This window comes from Dermatophagoides farinae, chromosome 5 (genome assembly GCF_024713945.1).
Source record: "Dermatophagoides farinae isolate YC_2012a chromosome 5, ASM2471394v1, whole genome shotgun sequence".
In the NCBI taxonomy this organism is placed as follows: Eukaryota; Metazoa; Arthropoda; class Arachnida; order Sarcoptiformes; family Pyroglyphidae; genus Dermatophagoides; species Dermatophagoides farinae.
Window position 1 is genome coordinate 1164587 of NC_134681.1, and position 21158 is coordinate 1185744.

The window sequence follows — 21158 nt, forward strand, 5'->3', positions numbered from 1 at the left end:
TTATATATATGAATTCATGTAATATAGAGAGATTGTCGAAATAATTTAATTATATATCATTCTCTTTTGGGCATTCTATTTTTTTTTATATATCATATATATAGCAATAATACAGAATTGTACCGAATATCCGTAGTATATTTACATATTTTTCAACTGTGTGTGTGTGTGTAATACTACCAATCTTGTAAACAAGCAAAAAAAAAAAAAATATTTAAAAATATCGATCAAACAAAATCCGAATGGTAATCAATTCAATTCATCATTTTGTTTGATTGATGATTTATAATCAAATTTTCACTCATCATCATCATCATAATGCTCGTATGTAACGCCTTTTTTTCTGTTCATTTAATTTTGTGTTTGGTTGTTTGTTTGTCGTTTGGATTTTTTACATACACACACACACACAAATAAACACTTTATGTGAAACTGTAATACATATGTCCCGAGGATGGTAACATGAAATAATCCACTTTTTTTCTACTTCTTTTTCTTCTTCTTTTATGTTTTGTTCCATTATTATTACACACGTATTACAACTTGTAATCGGATCAAAATGAAAATAAAAAAAAAAAATTTTCCACTGTTGTTATATTGATTAAGATATAACACCGATTGTGATGAATTATTATATACCTACAACAAATCTCATTTTTTTTTGTTGTCTACATTTGAAGATTATCTCATTCATGTAAAAACAATACAATACAAAACAAAAAACAAACAGAAATAAAAAAAAAAAAAACATATGCGATATGAATTTATGAATTGAATGATGCGTCGCTGCTGCTGCTGTTGCTGCTGCTGCTGCTGATGCAGAATGTCCAATTCAATCAATGCAATTTTTTTTTGCTTTACTTTTTTTTATTATTAAATAAATTAATACAATATATATCCAGCAAAAAAAAAAAAAAAATGAGAGAATCGTGTGTGTATGTGTGTTTGCTTGAAAGTGGGCGTTTTCGTGTGTTTGTGTCGTTTTAATGTTGCTTTAGATGATGATGATGATGATGATGATGATGATAAAAGAATTGTCCATTGGCTCATTTTTTGAATTCCTTTCCTTTCATTTCATTTTTTTTTTTTTTGCTATAGCTGCATTTTTATTCTTATGATGATGATATGATTATGGTTTTTGGCTACTATTGCGCATGTGAAAGATGGATATATTTATATTTTTTTTTTCGTCGTTAATATATTGGCCATAAAAACATCTCTTTCTTTTGGCTTTATCAATCATCAATTTTTTTTTATAGTGTTACATAATGTGACTAAATGAAGAAGAGAAAAAAAATATGTATATATTCATTTTCATCATTTTTCTTAGTTATTATTATTCGATCCATGGTTGGGCGTTACCGATGTTTGTGGCTGTGGAGATGATGATGATGATGATGATGATGTTGAATTTGATGATGATTGTTCCAATAATTCTGAATGACATAGATTTGAATTATGATTATTCATTTTAACCTGTAATGATTGACTAGCTGTTGTAATAATTGAATTTCCATTTGTTATCATTGGTATTGGTAGTGGTGGTGGTAGTGGTGGTGTTGATGTAGATGTTGTCATCTTTGTTGTTGCTGTTGATGTTGAATGGCCCCATAATGTAATTTTAGAACCATCAACAGTCGTTGTCGTTGTTGTCGTCGTCGTCGTCGTCGTTGATGATAATGATAATGATGATGATGATGTTGATGAAACACCTAGAATAAGATCAGCTATTGATCCATGATGACCTGATGATGAAAGTGTATCATTCGATATACCAATCATACCATTTTGACTACTTGTACTACTTGTTGTTGTAGCTGTACCTGGTGACCATAAACCATTGCCATCGGACCGTATGGACGTTGATTGTTGTGGTTGTTGACCATTCATAAGTAATGATTGTGTTGGACCGGATATAGATGAATCAAATGTAGTAACATGTCTTGATAGTGATTGTTGTTCTTGTTGATGTGATGTATTTGCTGTTTGAATCACCGGATGTGAATGATGATGCTGAGAATGAGATAGTGTAGGAGAAGGAACAGAAGTATGATGATGATGATGATGATGAGAATGAGAATAATGATGTGTAGATGATGTTGATGAAGTGGATTTATTCATGAATTTTTTTTGTCTTGCACGTGAATTTTGAAACCAAACCTGTGTAACACGTTTGGAAAGACCAGTTAATGTTGCTATTCTTTCAAGATCTTGACCATCAGGATTAGAATCTAATTGAAAATTAGCTTGTAATACGGATAATTGATCTTCAGTGAACGTGGTTCGTACACGTTTTGTTTTTGAATTACTATTATTATTATTATTATTATTAGAGCTTGATGATGATGATAGACTAGAATTACTATGTATATTTGACGACGACGACGATGACGACGGTGGGGTTGATTGATTGTGTTGTTGGACATTACCATTTTTATTATTATTATTATTGGTGGTATTTAGATCCAATGATTCCGATGATGTTAATGTAGTCAATGTTTGTTGTTGATGTCTTTGATGTTGATGTTGATGATGATGATTTGTAGTATTTTTGGGCGTTGTAGCTTCTGTTGTTACAATTATTGAATCATTAATAATCACTGGTCCATTATTATTAGTACATTTGTTACTATTATTATCAATCATCAATGTATTGCCATTTATCGATGATGGTGATGATGAATTGATTGATTGTGACTGTTGCTGTTGTGATTGTTGCTGATGCTGTTGTTGTTGTTGTTGTTGTGAAAGATTGACATTTGATATTGGCTGAGTGGATTGTGTTTCAATTGTAATCAATGATCCACGATGATTTTGGCGGTGTTGTCGTTGTTGATGTTGATGACGATGATGATGATGATCATCATCATCATTATTATCATCATCCATTTGTGTTTGATTGACTATTGATGATGATTCATCTATTAAAATCAGATAAATTTTACATTTTTAAATTTAATTCAATTATAAAAAAAACAGAAAAAAATTTTAATCTACCTTCTTTGATACCAAAATGAAGTTTACATACAAGACGATAACCATGTGATGATTGTTGATTGCCCATCGAAATTGTTGTCGATGAATTTGAATTTGGTGGCGATAATAATGATGATGATGATGATGATTGTTGTTGTTGTTGTTGTTGTTTTTCCAATGTAAATTTTTCACCCGTTGATAATTGTCTTTGACATAGGTCACATGCAAAACAGGCAAGATGATATACAAACATACCGGCACGACGTACCCAATCATTTGCCGAAATAGTACGATCACATTTAGAACATTTTATCATTAATTTACAATAATCATCTTTACAATAAATACGACCATTACGTATGTAACAGGAACGTGATTGGCTCAATGATTGGCCACATTGTGAACAGCTAATAATAATAAAATGAAAAAAAAAAAACAAAACGAAAAGAAAATAAAATTCATGATGATGACCAAAACAGACAACAACAACAACAGCAGCAACAACAACAACAACAACAACCAAAACTTACCAAAGACAATGTATATGCCAATTATGATAACCGGAAACAGAGGCAATGATTGGTGATGTTGAAAGTGTTTGATGGCAACCAAAACATATCATCTATTTTTATTTGATGGATTGGAGTGAGAGAGAGAGAGAAAAAAAAATTAATTCAGATTATATATCTGGGGAATTGTATTATAACTACAAAAATAAAAATTTATTCCATAGTGACCAATGGTCACTCACATCACATAAACAACAATACAATTCATGTTACTTCTTTTTTTTCAGCTGTTAATTTGTATCTCTCTCTCTCTCTCTCTTGCTCTTGCTTTTGCTCTCGAACACATACACATTTCTTTTTCACTTTTCACATTTGTCAACAGTAATTTTTCAATAGAACAACAACGACAATAGCAAAAATCTCTACGTGCCAACACGTCACATCATCATCAATGATCATCATCAATGAAATGAGAATAAACAAGAAAAAAAAAGACCAAATGCAACTTTTATCTTGAAGAAAAGAAAAAAAATTTTTTTTTCTTCATTCTGACCGATGATGATGCATCGTATAAAGAAAACAAAAAAAAAAAAATTTGAATTGTCATTACATTCATTGACAGAAATAATAAAATGTGTGTGTGTGTGAGGTGTGCATGTGCATGTCTAGCCTATGACTTAAAGTTTTTTTTTCTGTTATTCAAAAAAAAAACCATATCATATAAACGGCAACAATTTTTCGGATTGTCAAAATTTTTTTCCGTTGATTTCTTATTTTTTTGTTTTGTTTTGTTTCTTTCTCAGATTCAATGAAGAAAAGCAGAGCAAAAAAAAAAAAATATGCACAAAAACACAAAAAAAACGACAAATGAAAAAAATAAATCTCAACAACAACAACAACCGTAAACGATACACATATATATGAAGTATAAAGAGAGAGTGAGAGAGAGAAAAATGTTGTCACAAAGTCATAAATATCCGAAATACAAAACAACAACAACAACAAAAACGAAAATAAAAAAAAAATAACAACAAAAATAATTCTTGAATGGCCCACAGACAGACGGTGACGATTATTTTTGGTTTATATATATATACATTTTTTATTGTTCTAGGTCTATGTTTTCTTTTTTTTTGTTTTGTTTTGTTTCTATCAATTCGTGTGTGCTATTGGTAGTTTTGTGGATATCATCATCATCATCATCATCAATAAAACCAGCATAGGAACGTTCGATTTTTACCTAGGTATACTTCAATTTTTTTTTCTGTTTTGTTCCACCATATATATAGCCTAAACTTTGGTATTTCTCTGGTTGATACCAACTAGAGAGAGAGAGAGAGAGAGAGAGAGAGAGAAAACGTATCAATAAAATTTTCACCACAATATACCCATATCTATGCCTATTTTTTTCGAGTACTAGTTCGTGTGTGTGTGTGTGTGTGTGGGTCTATTATTATTGATCAATTGAATTGAATTTGATTCACAGTTTTTCTTTCTTTTTTTTTTTGTATGTTGTCACTTTGTCACTTAAAACTTTCAGTCTCTCTTTGGTCTCGGTATGATTTTTTTTATGGATCATTTTTTTTCTCTATACAGGTCTCCTGTTTGTATTGCATCAAAATAGGATATCCATACAAAGATTTCATAAAAATAGGAGGATATGGACATTATTATTATTATTATTATTATTGTTGTTGTTGTTATTGTTGTTCAATTCGGTGGAACAACATTATTTCGACACCAAAATGTGTATTGTCTCGATTGTATGGATGTGGTCGGGTTTTTCTGATCGATCCACTATTATATTAGATATGTAAAAATAAAAATCGAGTGCCCTTAGAAGTCAATTTGTTGTTACTGTTTGTCATTGTCACAGTTTTTTTTCTTTCTTGCTTTTTAATATTTATATATATAAAAAAAAATGTTGAGTGGTAAATTTCAAGTGAGACGATTTTTCTCTGCTATCAAACCAATAACAACAACAACAACAGCAACCTAGTCATAGGGCCATAGGTTTTTGTTGTTTGTTTTTTTTGTCACACTCATGAAAAACGAGCAACCAACAACCGACAACAACAACAACAAAAACAACAACAAAAAAACTGTTGAATGAATGAATCAAAGATTCAAATAAATGTTTTAGTTGAAAAGTTTGATTGAAAATGAAAATGTTGTTGGCTGTTTTCCATACAAATTCGACGCCGGTTGTCATATATACAATAATAATTTTTATTTTTCACAGTAAAACAACACAGAGACCCTATGGTTCCATATAGACATTACAAAACAATCATCGAGTGAGTGAGTGAGAGACGCACACACACAAAAAAAATATGACAATGGTTGCGGTGGTGGTAATAATAATGGACTGATGTTTTATCTTTTTGGTGGTTTATTTTTCATTTCACTTATATGTTTTGATCGATTGACTTTATACCGATAGATATGATATCGGATGTTTTGTGGATCGAGAAGTTTCGATCGAAAATAAAATCGAAATGAATATTTTCGTCGCCTATGATATGGTTTTTGAATGATTTTTTCTGTTTGTGTGTGTCGTTTGTTTATTTCAAATAGAAAAAAAATTGAATTTGAAAAAATTTTTTTTTATTCGCCACGAATTTCATGGAAACCAAAAAAAAAAAAAAAACAAAAAAAACGTGAAAATGAAATCAAATGTAATAAACACGTAGAATACTTGAACAAAAAAATTGATACATTTGAAAGAATAGAGTAGAGTAGAAAAACACCAACCACGTGTTCATGAAAAAATGAAATATTCAAATTTATAGCTCCCTTTGTGTTGATAATAATCAAATTTTCCATCATCATCATCATCGTCATCATCATCATCATCATCAATCGATATATAATTTTCATTTGAGTAGATTTGTTCATCACCTGAACAAATCATACATTTTATGAGAACAGAACAACAATGAGATTGCGAATAACATTGTGATTTTTGTATGTTTTGTTGTTGTCGTCGTTGTTGTTGTTGTTGTTGTTGTTCACATAGGGCCCTTTTTTTGTTATCCTATTATTTATAATGTGTGGTTTTTAGTTCCGTTTGAATGTATATATTGGTCGTTATTATTTTCACTATTGTAAAATTTTTGCAACATTTTCTTTTCTTTTCTTTTATTTTTTTTTTTTTTTGATCAATTGACTTTCAGTGAAAAGAAAGAAAGAGAGAGAGAGAAAGAGAGAAAAAAAAATCCAGACCACTTGAATGAATGATGGGATGACAATCAAACAAAATCAACAACAACCACGGTAGATACACACACACACACACACAATGGAACCATTGGACACATTGGATTTGGATTGTATGCTGGTTTTTTTTGGATATTTTCAAGCGAAAAAAAAGTGATTTTTAGGGCAATGATTTTCCATTCAAAAAAAAAAAAAATCATTCATTCATGTGAGAACAACAAATGAACAATCAAATAGAGACCAGCAAAATAAAATCAAATAAAATTTGACCGTAATGTTTTGTAACATGCAAAAAAAAAAAAATAAATTTCTGTTTGTAAGTCCGAACAAAACTGGAAATCGAATCATTTTTCCCGATTATTTTTTTTTTTGCGCCATCCAAGTGATGACAATATATACCACCAACAGCGTTTTTTTGTTTTGTTCTTTTTTTTTCGTTTTTCATCATTGTGAAAAATTTTTTCGAAAATTTTTTTTCTGGAAAATTTTCCATTTTTTCTGAAATTCAAAAATATGATTTTTTTACAGTGCTAAAAGTGGTATTGATGAATTTTTTTTCTCATTCTTTTGAATTTCAATAATTGGATTTATTATTATTTCGAGATCCAACGGAATTAAACAACCAGAATAATCAATTGAACGGATAATCAACAGAATATAGTTATGGCTATAACTTTCAGGCACACACACACACACACACACACACACAACGATCATCAACGACGATAAATTAATGTCCCGTATGTATAAATCCCGGACAAATGAATTGAGAAAGAATGAACGAATGAAATAAATCTCTAGAGAGAATCCAATGTTTCTATGAACAAACAAATTGACGAATATTTTTTTTTTTTGGATCGCGCGTGATATCCATCAACCAGCAAAAGCCAACGAAACAAAAAAAAAACGTGAAAAAAGAGAAAACGGGTATTTGTATTTTTCACACTTTCACACTTTACATTTTCTACATCAACATCAACATTGACGACAATAGTGAACACAATGATGATGATGATGATGATGACGACGACAGCAACAAAAAAGAAAAAAAAATTCTTCGATTGTAACAAATTCAATTATTTTCAATTGTGAAAATAAAAAGATTCTGAAATTCTTTTTCTCTGCCCTAAAGCTTTCATTCTATTTGGTGTATGTTGTGCGTGTAGGACAAATGGGGATAAATTGAAGGACACAAAAACATCACATACACACACAGAATGTATCAATAGTTTGTGTGAATGTTGTTTTTGTATTCGTGCAAACACGTACGAACCTTATCAAACGTTGTTGTTGGTGTTGCAGTTGTTGATGTTGAATCGTTCATCATTCCAATTGTAGAATTTATTATTGTTCCATTCATAAATGTTGTATTATGATGATGATGATGATGATGATGATTATTATTATTATTATTACCGATTGGTGATGTATCAATAGTTGTAGATGGTGAATATGATGATGATGTTGACAATAATAATGTTGAAGAATTTTTCATCATTGTCGCTGTTGTTGTTGTTGTTGTTGTGCGTAATAATGTTGATGTTGTTGATGATGATGACGATGATGGTGGTGGTGAAGATGGTAAGACACCACCACCACCACCACCATTACCGATACCATTATTAATCATATCGGTAGCTAATACCGATGGTGGTGGTGTTATAGTCATCACTGTTGATTGCTGTTGTTGTTGATGATGAATATGATTCTGGTGATGATGATGATGATGGTTATGATGATTAAAATTCTGTGAATGAATTAATTCACCGGATGTAGAAACCATTGGTGAGCCTATCATATTATTCGTTTGATTATGATGATGATTATCATTATATTTGGATGATTGCTGCTCATTTAATGATATTGATATCGATTGTTGTTGTTGATGATGATTTGATAACAATTCTGTATGTCGATTATGATGATGATGATGATGATCGAACATATCGACATCATCTGCTATTGGCAATAATGGTGATAATGTATGTGGTTGTAATTGTTGTTGTTGATGATGATGAGGCTGTATTGAACCATAAAGAACATTATGATGATAGTAAGATGATGACATAGGAGTGGCAGCTATAAGATCATTACCACCTGGATAGTGAATAGCAGGTGTATATTGTTGTTGTTGATGATTACTACTATTATTTGCAATAAAATGATTTACATCAGCAACATCAGTAGAATGATTGTTAAAATTTAGTGATTGATGCTGCTGTTGCTGCTGCTGCTGATGATGATGATGATGAGGATGATGATGATGATTATGAGAATGCTGTGGTGTTTCTAATATTGGTCCATTGATATCCATCAATGATGATGATGGTTCATGATTGGTCAATGTCATTGTTGTTTTAGGATATTTATTAAAATTTTTTAAAAATTCATCTTTATGATGGCCATCATCATTATCATCAACGAACATTGATATTGTAGAATGGCGATGAAATTTTTTCGGAATTTTCAATGAATGATGATGATGATTGAAAGCTGAAAATATTTCATCGTTTAATTTATTTTCATGATGATTATTAGTCACAGATCTATGGCCAACACCATCATCACTAGCAACGAAAACATCATCACTAACACCATCATCACCACCACCACCACCACCCACCCGGCTACGATTATTGTTGTAACGTTTTCGGGATAAATTTTTCACTACAATATTGTTAATATTATGATTAATAATTTTTTTATTTTTCAAACTATGATTATATGTTCGTTGATGATGACAATTATGTGATTTATTTTTTATTATATGATGATTATTATTGATCATTAATTTAAATTTCTTTAAACCATCCGATTTCTGATGACAATGATGATGATGATGATTGCAATGGAATTCTACAATTCTATCTACAAATATTGATGATTTTTTTGTCAACTTTTCACGATTCATTCAGTGATTCAGTTAGATGAAATTAGTTGATGCAATTTGATTTTCATATGTGTATAAAAATCATCATCGTTGTTGTTGTTGTTGTCATGTTGTCGCTATTTTTTTTCGAAATGAATTCCAATGTTCATTTTTCCCGTTTCAAACGCACACACACACACACAAAAAAAAACCTAGAAACCAAACCGAAAAAAACTTTGAATCAAAGAGTGAAAAATTGGTCTTTTTTTTCCAACAATATAGCCTATGAATGAAAAGGCGGAGTTTATAAATGTATAAAAAACTATCGGATTGGTTTATCGATGAAACAAAAAAAAAATCATTGAACAACAACAACAACAGTGTACACACACAGTATGAATGAATGAATGAATCGAATATAAATGATGATGATTATTACAAAGTAAAGTTACAACCCATAAGGCGTGACTGTTTTTTTTTGGCAATATATAAGAAACACATATGTGCTTGTGTTGTAGGCATTTTGAATGAATGACTAAATCCAAATTAAAAACAAAAAACAAAAACTACATACGAATCGACGTTTAAAAGCTTGTTCGAATGAAAACCAAACCATGTACTCAACAACTTCGAATAATAATAATAATAATGAAATATAATAACCGAGTTACAAGAACAAGACTATAGTAGTAGTGTAGTTGTGTTTTTTTTTTCTCAGCATCTTTGAAAAAATGAAGAGAAAAAAATTTTTCTCTTCATTTTTTTTTGTTTTGTTTTTGTTCTCAATGTTTGTTTTATTTGTTCAAAGTCCAAAACAAAAATGTATTATCCGTGTGTGTGTTTGCTTATTTCCTTCCCTTTTTCACAAATATTCACATTTATGATGTGTTTACGAAGTTTTTATTTCTAGTTTTCAATAAGCTAAACTTTTTTTTCTGCTGTTGTTGATTTTTTTTCCTTTTTTCTTCTTCTCTTACTCGATCTTATTATCCATTATGGTCCATAAATTTCCATATACATGCAAAGAAGAATGATCGATGAAAACAAAACAAAACAAAACAAAACCAAAAAAAGTTTCAAAATCGATGATGAATTTATGAAATAAAGCATCATCATCATAATGAATCAATTTGTAAATTATTTTTTTTTGTTTGTTTGGTTTTATCATAAATGTGCGTATAGATGATAAACAAAAAAAAAAAAACCAGCAACAACAACATTGATAATCAAAACAACAAGTTGATGAACTCTTAAAATCACAGAAAAAGTTTCATTGATTAAATTGAAGAATGAAACATTAGTTTTTCTTTTTTTTATTATTCATTCACAATATAATATTCTAAATGGCTAGAATTTGTATTCATAACCAAAAAAAAAAAAAAAAAAATACCATTTGAATGGGAGTTACACACAAACAGACTTTTACAACTGCAAAACAAATATAATCATTAATGATGGCCATTTCATTATCAAATTTACTAATAATCATCAGATAATTATTACACAAGACATACAAACAAAGATAGATGAAACAGATCAGATATCAATATCAATATATATATATATATATTGTCATAGGAAATGTTTGTCTATGTAGTTTGATTGCAAACAACATCAACAATCACGATGCGGCAATATGGTTAGCCACACATCAATGGCATTTCATTAATGATGATGATGATGATTTGGTTTGGATCAATAATAGGATAGTAACGCTGGTAACGACAAACAAACCAAAAAAAAAAAAAAAAAAAAAAAAAAACAAAACACAATAATAATGATCATTATGTGTCTATGTCTATGTTTTTTTTTTTTTTTGATTTTCACAATTTGGTGATATATGTTTAAAGATCAAAAATCATTATTATTAATCAGTTGAAATTGAATTTCCGATTTTTTTATATATACAGGTGTGTGTGTGTCTGTGTCTGTGTGTGTGTGTATGTATCATCTGATTTTTTTTCTCCATAAACATTCTCATAACGTACGTTGGTTATTTTTATTTTGTTGTTGAAAATATCGTTTACTTATTTTTTCCCTTGGGAATTGATTTTTCGATTATTGATTGTAATGATGATGATGATGATGATGTCGATGTCGATGATGACTATTACATCATTATCATCATTATTATTAATTATATCTATGGTTGATTTGTTGTTGATTCATCAAATCTCATCATCATCATCATTCTCATCATCAACAATGGCAACAAATACGAATATTTTATTTGAATGTTTACAATTTTCACCATCATCAACAAACGGTTCTTGTGGCCAATCAATACCAATGAATCGTTGGATTATACATAAAACTGATGATCTAATAGATGTTATGTCTCATGATCCAGATAATCTTATTGAATATGTATTATTTCTTGAAGATGAACAAGCTCAATATCGTCTTTATTGGCCACAATATGTAAATAATGGATTGAATGCTAATGCCAATGTATTTTGTCTTCATTTTGATTATATTCAATCAAATCAATGTAACTTTAATGGTTATCATTGTTTAATTAATGCAACATTCACTGATGAACGTATCAATATAAATCCAAATATTACTTTTGAATATATTGATTCAAATGGTTGGCTACAAATGTTCATGCAATTTGATTTAACACATCAATCGTATATTGATAGGCCATTATTGACCATTAATGGTCAAATTTATCGACAAAAATCTACGGAAAATATAGAAAACATTTTGAAATTAAATACAGGTGCATATTTTGCTATTAAAATGATTAAAGTTCTTGATGGCAAATGTCCACAACGTATTGATCCAAGAAGTGAGTACTGTCTCTCTTTTTTTTGCACATTTATCAAATCTCCTCTTCATATTCATTATAATAGAAAGTTTTTGGATAAGTATAATGGTCATATTCAGTATCATGACGTTATCACCATTCATCTATTTAATTATGCAAAAAATAATGGAAGAATTTCGTAAACGTAATCCATCATCATCATCAAACAAGTTAAATGTATGTTACACAAAAAAACCATCACATAGCGGCATCTTGTGATTGGAAAACGAAACAAAATTCAATTATTCAAAATATATCTTTTCTATGGATCAAAAAAAAAAAAAAAAAAAAAAATTGCCATTTCAGTTTGGTTAATAATAATAATCATAATCATTTTTATTATTGTTTTATTATCATAACACACTCAATCTTGGTGTATAATGAGTTTTTTTTATTTTCAAAACAAAAACACGTGTTTGCATGTATGCGCGTGTGTGTGTGTGTGCGAGTTTGTGTAATTCAAAAGATGGGAGTTATTTTTTGATCATTCAATCAGATTTAGCTCCCAATTCTAATGAACTATGTCCAATACTGCCAGCAGATGAACATTGTGAATGTGTATCACCGGCACCATTTTCAGCTAATGCAGCTGTTGTAAGTGATTCTAATGATGAACAATTTTCATTCGTTTCTTGTTGTAATGTTGGTGGTGTTTTATTATTATTTGATTGATGACGATTATTACGTTGTTGTGACATGGCTGGCAATTCTGTTGGTGGTGATATATCAATAGAACCGGATGGTGATGGTTCACGTGAATCAGAATTATCATCATCATCATCATTATCATCATCATCATTGGAATCATGTTCAACTTCTTCATATGGACATAATGTTTGTGGTAAATCATCGCCATCATCCGAATCATGGCGGCCACTCTTACCATGATCACCATCATTGTCTGAATCTTGATCATGATGATGACCTGATTTAGATGTTGAAGATGATGAACTTTGAGATGATGATGATGATGATGAAGACGTTGAGGAGGAAGAAGATGATGTAGATGTAGGTGGTGGTGGCGGTGGTGGTGTTAATGGTGTTGATTTACTTGTAACGATAGCTGAACGTTTTTTTCTTGTTGATGATTTCGGTTCATTGGAATCTTTACTACCATCACCACCACCAGCAAAACTTGATTGATTCGATGATAGTGATAATGATTTAGATTTACTTGCCGATGATGTTGTCGATGGTTTTGATGGTATCGATTTGGTTTTTTTACTATTCATCGATAATGATGATGGTTCAGAAAGTTCGATCGTTGGTTGACTATTCAACATGATCACTTTTTTTCCACCACCACGTTTCAATGTCGATGTTGATGTGGATTCAATCAATGGTTCTTCCATCGATTGATTACTTGATTGTGACCGTTGTTGCCGTAACATAGATGCAGAACGACTTTTAGCCATTTGATTTGTGATGGATGTTTGATTACCACTTGCTAATCGTTCACGACGTAATGTTGCAATCGAACCGGCAGAGGCATCCGATGTAAGCCGATTTAATTGTCCACTGGTTTTTACTCTTGGTGTTGTTGAACTTTCATAGCTTGCTTGACGTTCATTATGAGATGGACGATTTACCTGTGCATACAATTGTCCATTCACAGGTTTATGATCAACAATTGTTGTTATTGATCGTTGTTGTTGTTGTTGTTGTTGTTGATGTGGATGTTGATGTAAAGAATTACGATGTTGATAATGATGATTATGATGATAAGAATGATGTGTAGAATTTGGATGATATAATGAATCCATCGATGTTACCGACATTGAATCAGGTGGCGATGCTGTTGCATCAGCAAAATATCTTATAGCATTCGATATATTATATACGGATGATTTATGATGTGGATGATGCATAATACCGCCAACACCGCCACCACCACCACCAATACCGGGACCAGTTGTTGTTCCATCATCATAACCTGATGTACGGCCATATAATAGCTCTTCATTTGTGAAATAAATGGCACCACGATTTCTATAATAAACAATCACACCAACTATTACAATTATCAATATAATGATGATCAATAATGCCAATACAAGGCCAACATTTGGTTCAGTTGTTGATACACGTAACTGTACAGTTGGATCTGTACACCATTCCTATCAAAAAAAAAAAAATTCAAAAATAGAATAATTCATCTAAAAATATCGATCATCACACTTACTAATTTCCAATCTTCCAAAAGATCAACACGAATACCATCTAGATTCGGTGGATAACGACAGATGGCACAACGATCATAGATTTGACATGATTTCTGATATGGATTTAATAAAATTGGTGAACGAAAATTTTCATCAAACATCAAACCATCATTGGTCATCATTATTGTATTGTTGCTATTATTATTGAATTTTAGATTTTCTACAGCCACGTTACGTTTTGGTTGATAACTAGATGGTGCTGTAATCCAATTACGAAAATACAACAAATGACAACGATAACATGACCATGGATTTTGATCGAAAAAAATCAATGATAAATTTCGATATTGATTCAATATGTATAGGAATTCAGAGCTAAGCTCATATAATGAATTGTGTGATAAATCTAACACTTCAATCTGATACAATTCATCCAATAGACGGATACTAATGTTGACAAATGAATTATGGCTTAGATTAACAAAACGTAATGTTTGTCGATTCTGTGCAAAAAGATCTGGCGTTAAACCACTTGAATCCAGACGTAAATATGATAGCTCAACATGTTCTAATTGACGTAGTGGTGATAATAATTTTGATACTGATGCCGATGGTTCTTTCAATGTGGTTATATTGTTCAATGATAATTTACGTAGTTCATTATTTAATGGTTCAAAAATTTTTGAATCAAACATTGTAAAATTATTTGCCGATAAATCCAATTCAATAATCGTACAATTGGCAAATGTTTGTTCCACCAATTCAATTAGATAATTATTTGATATGGTCAAACGATGAAGATTAAGACCAACAAATGCATATGAATCAATCTGATTAAGATGATTATAATCCAAATATAAATTGATCAATTGATGTAAGGAACTGAATTCAAATGTATGCACTATTTTCAGATGATTATCACGTAGATCCAATACTTTAAGATTTGGTAAATTCTGATAGAATAATGAATGAATTTGTTTTAATTGACAATTACGTAATGATAAATGTTGTAATGGCCTTAAATCGATCATATTTTTCGGTGCAATTTCACCAATCGGGTTGTGACTTAGATCCAATGTAGTTAAACTGGATAGATTATAGAATAATCGTGTGGTAATCGTTTCCATACGATTATGTGATAAACTCAAATGTTTTAGCCGATATAATTGTTGAAATGTTCCTGAAGCTAATTCTATAGATGAAATTTTTTTTTGTTTTGATTGAATATAAAAAAATAATAAATTTTTATAAATTTTATAAATTGAAAACAATCTTACCGGACAATAAATTATGGCTTAGATTTAATGTTTCTAATTGACTTAATCCACGAAAATTTGAATCAATAAGATGTTCAATACGATTTTGGCTTAGATCCAATGTTTGTAATGATGTACGATAACGAAACGTAGTCGAACCGATTGCCGGTATACGACTTTTGGTTATTCGTAATTTTTTCAACCGCGGAAATCGATAAAACAATGGACCAAGTGTCAGATTATTTGGTTTATCATTCGGTGCACTAATTTCAATCACATCAACCAATGATGAAATTCTATCGAATGGAATGTCAACAATGCCACCTGTATCGCAGATTATTTCACGATTACCACGTTCATCATAACGGCATTGTCGACAGGGACAATTTTCAGTCCATTTAGAATCATTGGCCGATGATAATGTCACAATGATTGGATCAAGAAATGTTGAATTATCCACCATTAATAATGATGATAATGTAGAATATTCTGGTGGTTGACCAAAAATTGCTGTTACAATGACCAACCAAATGGACATTAAAATCAAATGATGGAAATTTCGTTGTTCATTCATGTTTTCATGTGAAATGGGATGGAAAAATTTTTTTTTTTTTAATCACTCGTTTTTATTCATTCATCTCCAATCAAGTTCGATGTTTTTATATGTTGGAATCCAATAAATTTTGAAAATTGATAAAAATCAGTATTGGTATTGCAATAACGGTGCAATCGGATCAATCAACCGAATCAAAATGAATCGCCGGGCAATCCAATTGAAATTCAGCGGTTAAATTATCACCACCACCATTGCCATTACAAATGATATCGGATATATAGAACATGAATATATTCTGATATCTGATGATGATAAAACCGACATAGGAAAAAAAGGCGGTAACCGCTAAACCAAACGAATTTTTCTTTTTTTTTTTCACTATTCGTCGCACACATTAGTCATCCTTGTCTAGTGGTGGTCGAATGTCAAAAATCACATTACATGTGTGTGTGTATTCTGGATGGGCGTATACGCAGATTTTTTTTCACAAAAAAAAATCTTGTCAATCTTGTCAAATGAACAAGCCAAAAAAAAAATATGTATTTTTTTCTTTTTTGTTTGTCTACCATTTTTTTTCATATATATGTGGTTTTGACTATATCTTAGGTTATTTGGTTCAACGAAAAAAAAAAATTTCTTGAATCCGGATATTATTTTTTCTTTTTTTTATTGCAACAATCCTGACAACGCCCAATCATCATTGGATGAAAGATGTGGCGTGAAAATTTTTTTTTTTTTTAATAAAAAAAAAATTCTGGTTTCAAATAATTTTGTCAAATATAATGGTGGATGATAATAGTGATGGAAAGAATAAAAGATATTCGGGTTGTCTTCAATGGTGATGGAATGTGGAAAAAAATTACTATTATATAATGGTTCGTTGACACTTTCGGTCAGCAGGAAAATAATTTTTTTTTTTTCACCGAAAGAGTAGGAAAAAAATATAAATGTCCCAATATATGAATGAAATCGATGATATCAACTTGTATGTATAATATGTGTTTGTAATAATAATCTGAAATGATGATGATGATGATCATCATCGTCATAGTTTATGAAATTGAGCTAAAACTTGATTCAAAATGATTAAAATAAAAGTCTATAGTGTGATCTACATACTGAGTGAGAGAAAGAAAAAAAAAATAGAAAAAACAACCACACCCTTTATTTTGGGATGATCATATTAATAATAATATATAAACTTGGTTAAGAGAATTGAACAAATTGAAACTATAGTATAGCGGGGGTGGTATTGATGATGGTAAGGGAAACAATCTCACCTGCATTGAATACATATATTCCGGTTATTCTGATTCTGAATTCTGTTTATTTTTTTTTTTGTTGTTCTCCATTCAATTTTTCATCATCATCATCATCAATATTAGGCCAATCGTGATGATACACACAAAAACACAGAGAGAATTTCAGTGCTGAATAATATGCAAAATAATAAACACCTAACACACTGTTTTGTTAAATGGTTAATTGCCATCGCTCACGAATTTTACAAAAAAAAAAATAAAAAAATAAACACACACACACAATGGATTTATCTATTGTAGGTGTTTGGTAGTGCGGATAAAATCTTATCAATTTTGTTGTTGCAAAATGATTCTGTAACACATAGAATCGATTATGATGATGATGATGATTATGAAAAGTATTGCATACATATATGATTCAGTAAGAGAAAAAAAAATTGAACACATCTTTTAATTTTAAATGAAAGAAAAAAAAATTTGGTTAACATCATAAACTTATTTTACATGCATTATTACAAAACATACACACCTAAATCTGTTAAATAATTCAAATTGATAATAATATCGTTAGGTTAGGATCACACTAAAAAAAAAGAATTAATTGTATGTATGAATGAATGAATCAAAGGTATCATATTCGGTTGTATTGTGTATTGCATCATCATATATATGGCCAAAATTAATATCCAATAAAGCTGAGTAACCATTGAAAAAATCCAACAATTGTCGACCACAATGTCTGTTTTGATTCGAGAAGAGCAAAAAGTTCTGGATCTTCTTTAATGAATGAATCAATCACTTTATTTTTCAATTTTAATGACCATTCATGTGCAAGTCCTTGATCTAAGTGAATGATACAAACATCATTTACCTGTAATAACAAATGAGAAAATTGAATGAAATTAATTCACTGAATTATTAATGAAAAACTTACATATTTTTTAAAACGAAAAAATGTCGAATGTAAATCCTTTGATGATATAATTATTTGTTTGGCAGTATTTAATGGTGCTTCCACTTCTTGTTTAAATGCATCAAGATTTTGTTTCAAACGTTTTTTTGTTATTTGTTTTAGATTTTCAATCAATTCATCTATGACTGTTTTGTGAATTTTATAATCAGAATAAGCATTCAATGGTTGAATACAATTAGCATCGATACGATTCGATTCTTGAGCAATAATTTGGTCAAAACGATCAAAATCAATTGGATATTTGAGCCGTTCATTTGAGATACGACCACTGAATTCGGTAGCACATAAATAAGTTTCATTGCGTAGAAATTCACCTACGGCAAGTTCTTGATCTTGTAGTATGAGACGTTTCTTTTCATGTAACAAATTGTTCAATTTATAAATTTTGGAATTATAAATAACTGTTTCTACAGCAAAATGTTGTACACGATTTTCATACATTTCTTTGGTATTATTTTCCAATTCATCGAGATAAACAATAAATTTCGGATATAATTTCGGTCGAATAGTATTGATTTGAAGTTTAGAGAATCCATCCTCTAGTGATGATTTAATATTTTCATCAAAATATCTATCCAAATGTTTATTATTTTCCAGAATGGCAGAACCAGCTGTCAGATCAATGAAACGATCCAAGAATTCCATATCCTCAGCCATTTCATCTTTGGGCATTAAATTTTGCATCTCTTGATAGAATTGATCAGAAATATTTGGTTTAAGTATTTCGGCAAAGTTTTTGATTTCTTCGCTTAAGACTGGAAATTTGAATGAAAAAAATTTATTTGAAATATCAGTTTCAAGTTTTTTTCGAATGGCAAAAATTCTCATCTGAATTTTTTGCTTATTAACCGTTTTGATTAGTATGTAAGAATTACGAATCTGATCAACAAGCTGTTGTTGTGATACTTGCAGATGACTTTCGAGGCCTTGAAGAAGATTTTGTAATAATGTAGTCGATTTTTGTAACGCTGTTTCATGCCATTCATGAAGAAAGCTCATTGAAATCGGTTCATTTCGGGCTTGTTCAACAAGTAAATTATTCATATAAGTTGCATAGAATTTAAAACATTCTTCAATCGAGGATTGTTTCAAACGATCAAGAAATGTATCCCAACGATTAGGTATTTCGGTCAATGATCCTGAATTGGCTGCATTGACAAGTACACGGAATATATGCACCAATTCTGTACCGGTCATTGGGATTGAATCACGATATTTTGGTCGTATCATATGGCTTAATTTGACAATAAGTTCATCACGTTCTTTACGATAATCCGAAAGCAGGTCCTGTTCATCAGCACGTGAAAGATCAGCTAAATGATATTTATTTGCACTTGGAATGAATAATGTATGACAATCAACCGATGGAAATATATCTTTCAACGAAATTGAATAATGATTCTGTTTCACGTGTATGTGTAGACAATAATTTCATGAGCCAATTTTTACAATTTTTTTCACCCTGTACATCTTGAACAAAATCTTGTATAACCCAGATTAATGATGGAAATTGTAGTATTTGTGAATCCAATTCGATTATCGAATTTTTGGGTTCTCGGAAATCATGGATGGATAAATTTGTTCGTGGTGCCATTACTGCTTTCAATGCAAATAATTGTGTACGTCTTGCAAGTAGTTCAAGATAATCAATATCTGATTGATCAATTATTTTCACTGAATTATACAATAATGTTGAACTGAGCAATGTTGAAACGGCAAATATTTTGGCATCATAATTTTCCGATATGTTTGTGGCAGCAAAACCTTCGGTATCAAGCATCAATGTCCAATGATTTTCTTGCCCACTTGTACCTGAATTTGATTGGCTATTTAGAGAAAAAAGAAAAACTGAATTAATTTCATTGAATAACAATGAATCCTACCTTTCCCCATAACCAAATGCCCATCGTTTCTGGTGTCACTTTGGAACCGATTCCAAATCCTTTCGATTTACTCATCAATTGATTCATAAGGTAGGATTTACCAGAATGAAATTTTCCCACCACCGATATTATGCTTACGGGTTCTCTGATTGAATGTAGAAACTATGCAATGCAAATAGAAAAATACAATTTAATCGCATAATAATTTAATGTAAATCAAACCTTGATATTTTCTTCGACAATTACAAGATTTTTATGCGTTTCATCAGGACGAACAATCTGCAATGGTTCATCGGGAAAAGCTGTCGAATCGTATTGACTATAAATTCGAGCATTCTGTTGAGTTTTCATCGGAATGTCATTATTGACAGAATTTGGAGTCCAAATCTGTTCATCGCCATAACATTCGCTAGATAATTGTAACAACAAAATCCATATGGATGACAACCAAAAATGACAAGACATTTTGGAATCAAAGAAAGAAAAAATCAGCAAAATTGAATTGAAAAAATCGAACACAATTTGTTGTTTAGAAAACGCCGGCTTCAGCCAAATTGATTGATTTCGGCAACAAGTGGTTCCCATCATATATGACATGTCATTTTAAAATTTGAATTTTTAAAATTTTTTTTTCTTAATTTAATTTATTCACATTCCAAAAAATTATAATGGAAAAAAAAC

General features: G+C 30.3%; 4 protein-coding genes across 4 annotated transcripts; 1 reads left to right on the plus strand and 3 right to left on the minus strand.

The window, feature by feature from the left end:
- Positions 1-845: 845 nt before the first annotated feature.
- On the minus strand, positions 846-9054 carry LOC124493218 (uncharacterized). Its single transcript, XM_075731418.1, has 6 exons — positions 8984-9054; positions 8485-8848; positions 7978-8412; positions 3507-3598; positions 2998-3383; positions 846-2921 (listed from the first exon to the last, which is right to left on the minus strand). Exons 1-6 carry the CDS (start codon positions 9052-9054, stop codon positions 1327-1329), a joined length of 2943 nt encoding a protein of 980 aa, XP_075587533.1. The 3' UTR covers positions 846-1326.
- A 2364-nt stretch (positions 9055-11418) lies between these two features.
- Positions 11419-12738, plus strand: LOC124493187 (uncharacterized). Its single transcript, XM_047056269.2, has 2 exons — positions 11419-12367; positions 12432-12738. Exons 1-2 carry the CDS (start codon positions 11644-11646, stop codon positions 12602-12604), a joined length of 897 nt encoding a protein of 298 aa, XP_046912225.2. The 5' UTR covers positions 11419-11643; the 3' UTR covers positions 12605-12738.
- A 74-nt stretch (positions 12739-12812) lies between these two features.
- LOC124493095 (uncharacterized) lies at positions 12813-16513 on the minus strand. Its single transcript, XM_047056159.2, has 3 exons — positions 15825-16513; positions 14568-15739; positions 12813-14502 (listed from the first exon to the last, which is right to left on the minus strand). The coding sequence occupies exons 1-3, from the start codon at positions 16375-16377 to the stop codon at positions 12874-12876; spliced, it is 3354 nt and encodes a 1117-aa protein (XP_046912115.2). The 5' UTR covers positions 16378-16513; the 3' UTR covers positions 12813-12873.
- A 1525-nt stretch (positions 16514-18038) lies between these two features.
- Positions 18039-21012, minus strand: LOC124493103 (uncharacterized). Its single transcript, XM_047056173.2, is given in 6 exon segments — positions 18039-18492; positions 18556-19992; positions 19994-20405; positions 20407-20420; positions 20478-20639; positions 20700-21012. Coding segments are annotated over 6 exon segments (2460 nt in total). The 5' UTR covers positions 20943-21012; the 3' UTR covers positions 18039-18300.
- Between the last annotated feature and the right edge of the window lie 146 nt (positions 21013-21158).

Bases quoted from the DNA above. Each gene is read 5' to 3' on its own strand.
- LOC124493095 (XM_047056159.2), bottom strand. From the start codon at position 16,377: ATGAATGAACAACGAAATTTCCATCATTTGATTTTAATGTCCATTTGG. The intron at 15,740-15,824 runs GTAAGATTGTTT...TTTCATCTATAG, and splicing joins AAGCCATAATTTATTGTCCG to AATTAGCTTCAGGAACATTT. The intron at 14,503-14,567 runs GTAAGTGTGATG...TTTTTTTGATAG, and splicing joins TTTTGGAAGATTGGAAATTA to GAATGGTGTACAGATCCAAC.
- LOC124493187 (XM_047056269.2), top strand. From the start codon at position 11,644: ATGATGATGATGATGATGATGTCGATGTCGATGATGACTATTACATCA. The intron at 12,368-12,431 runs GTGAGTACTGTC...TCATTATAATAG, and splicing joins ACAACGTATTGATCCAAGAA to AAAGTTTTTGGATAAGTATA.
- LOC124493218 (XM_075731418.1), bottom strand. From the start codon at position 9,054: ATGACATTGACCAATCATGAACCATCATCATCATTGATGGATATCAAT. The intron at 8,413-8,484 runs GTTTCTACATCC...CATCATCACCAG, and splicing joins ATATGATAGGCTCACCAATG to AATCATATTCATCATCAACA. The intron at 2,922-2,997 runs GTAGATTAAAAT...TGATTTTAATAG, and splicing joins TCATTTTGGTATCAAAGAAG to ATGAATCATCATCAATAGTC.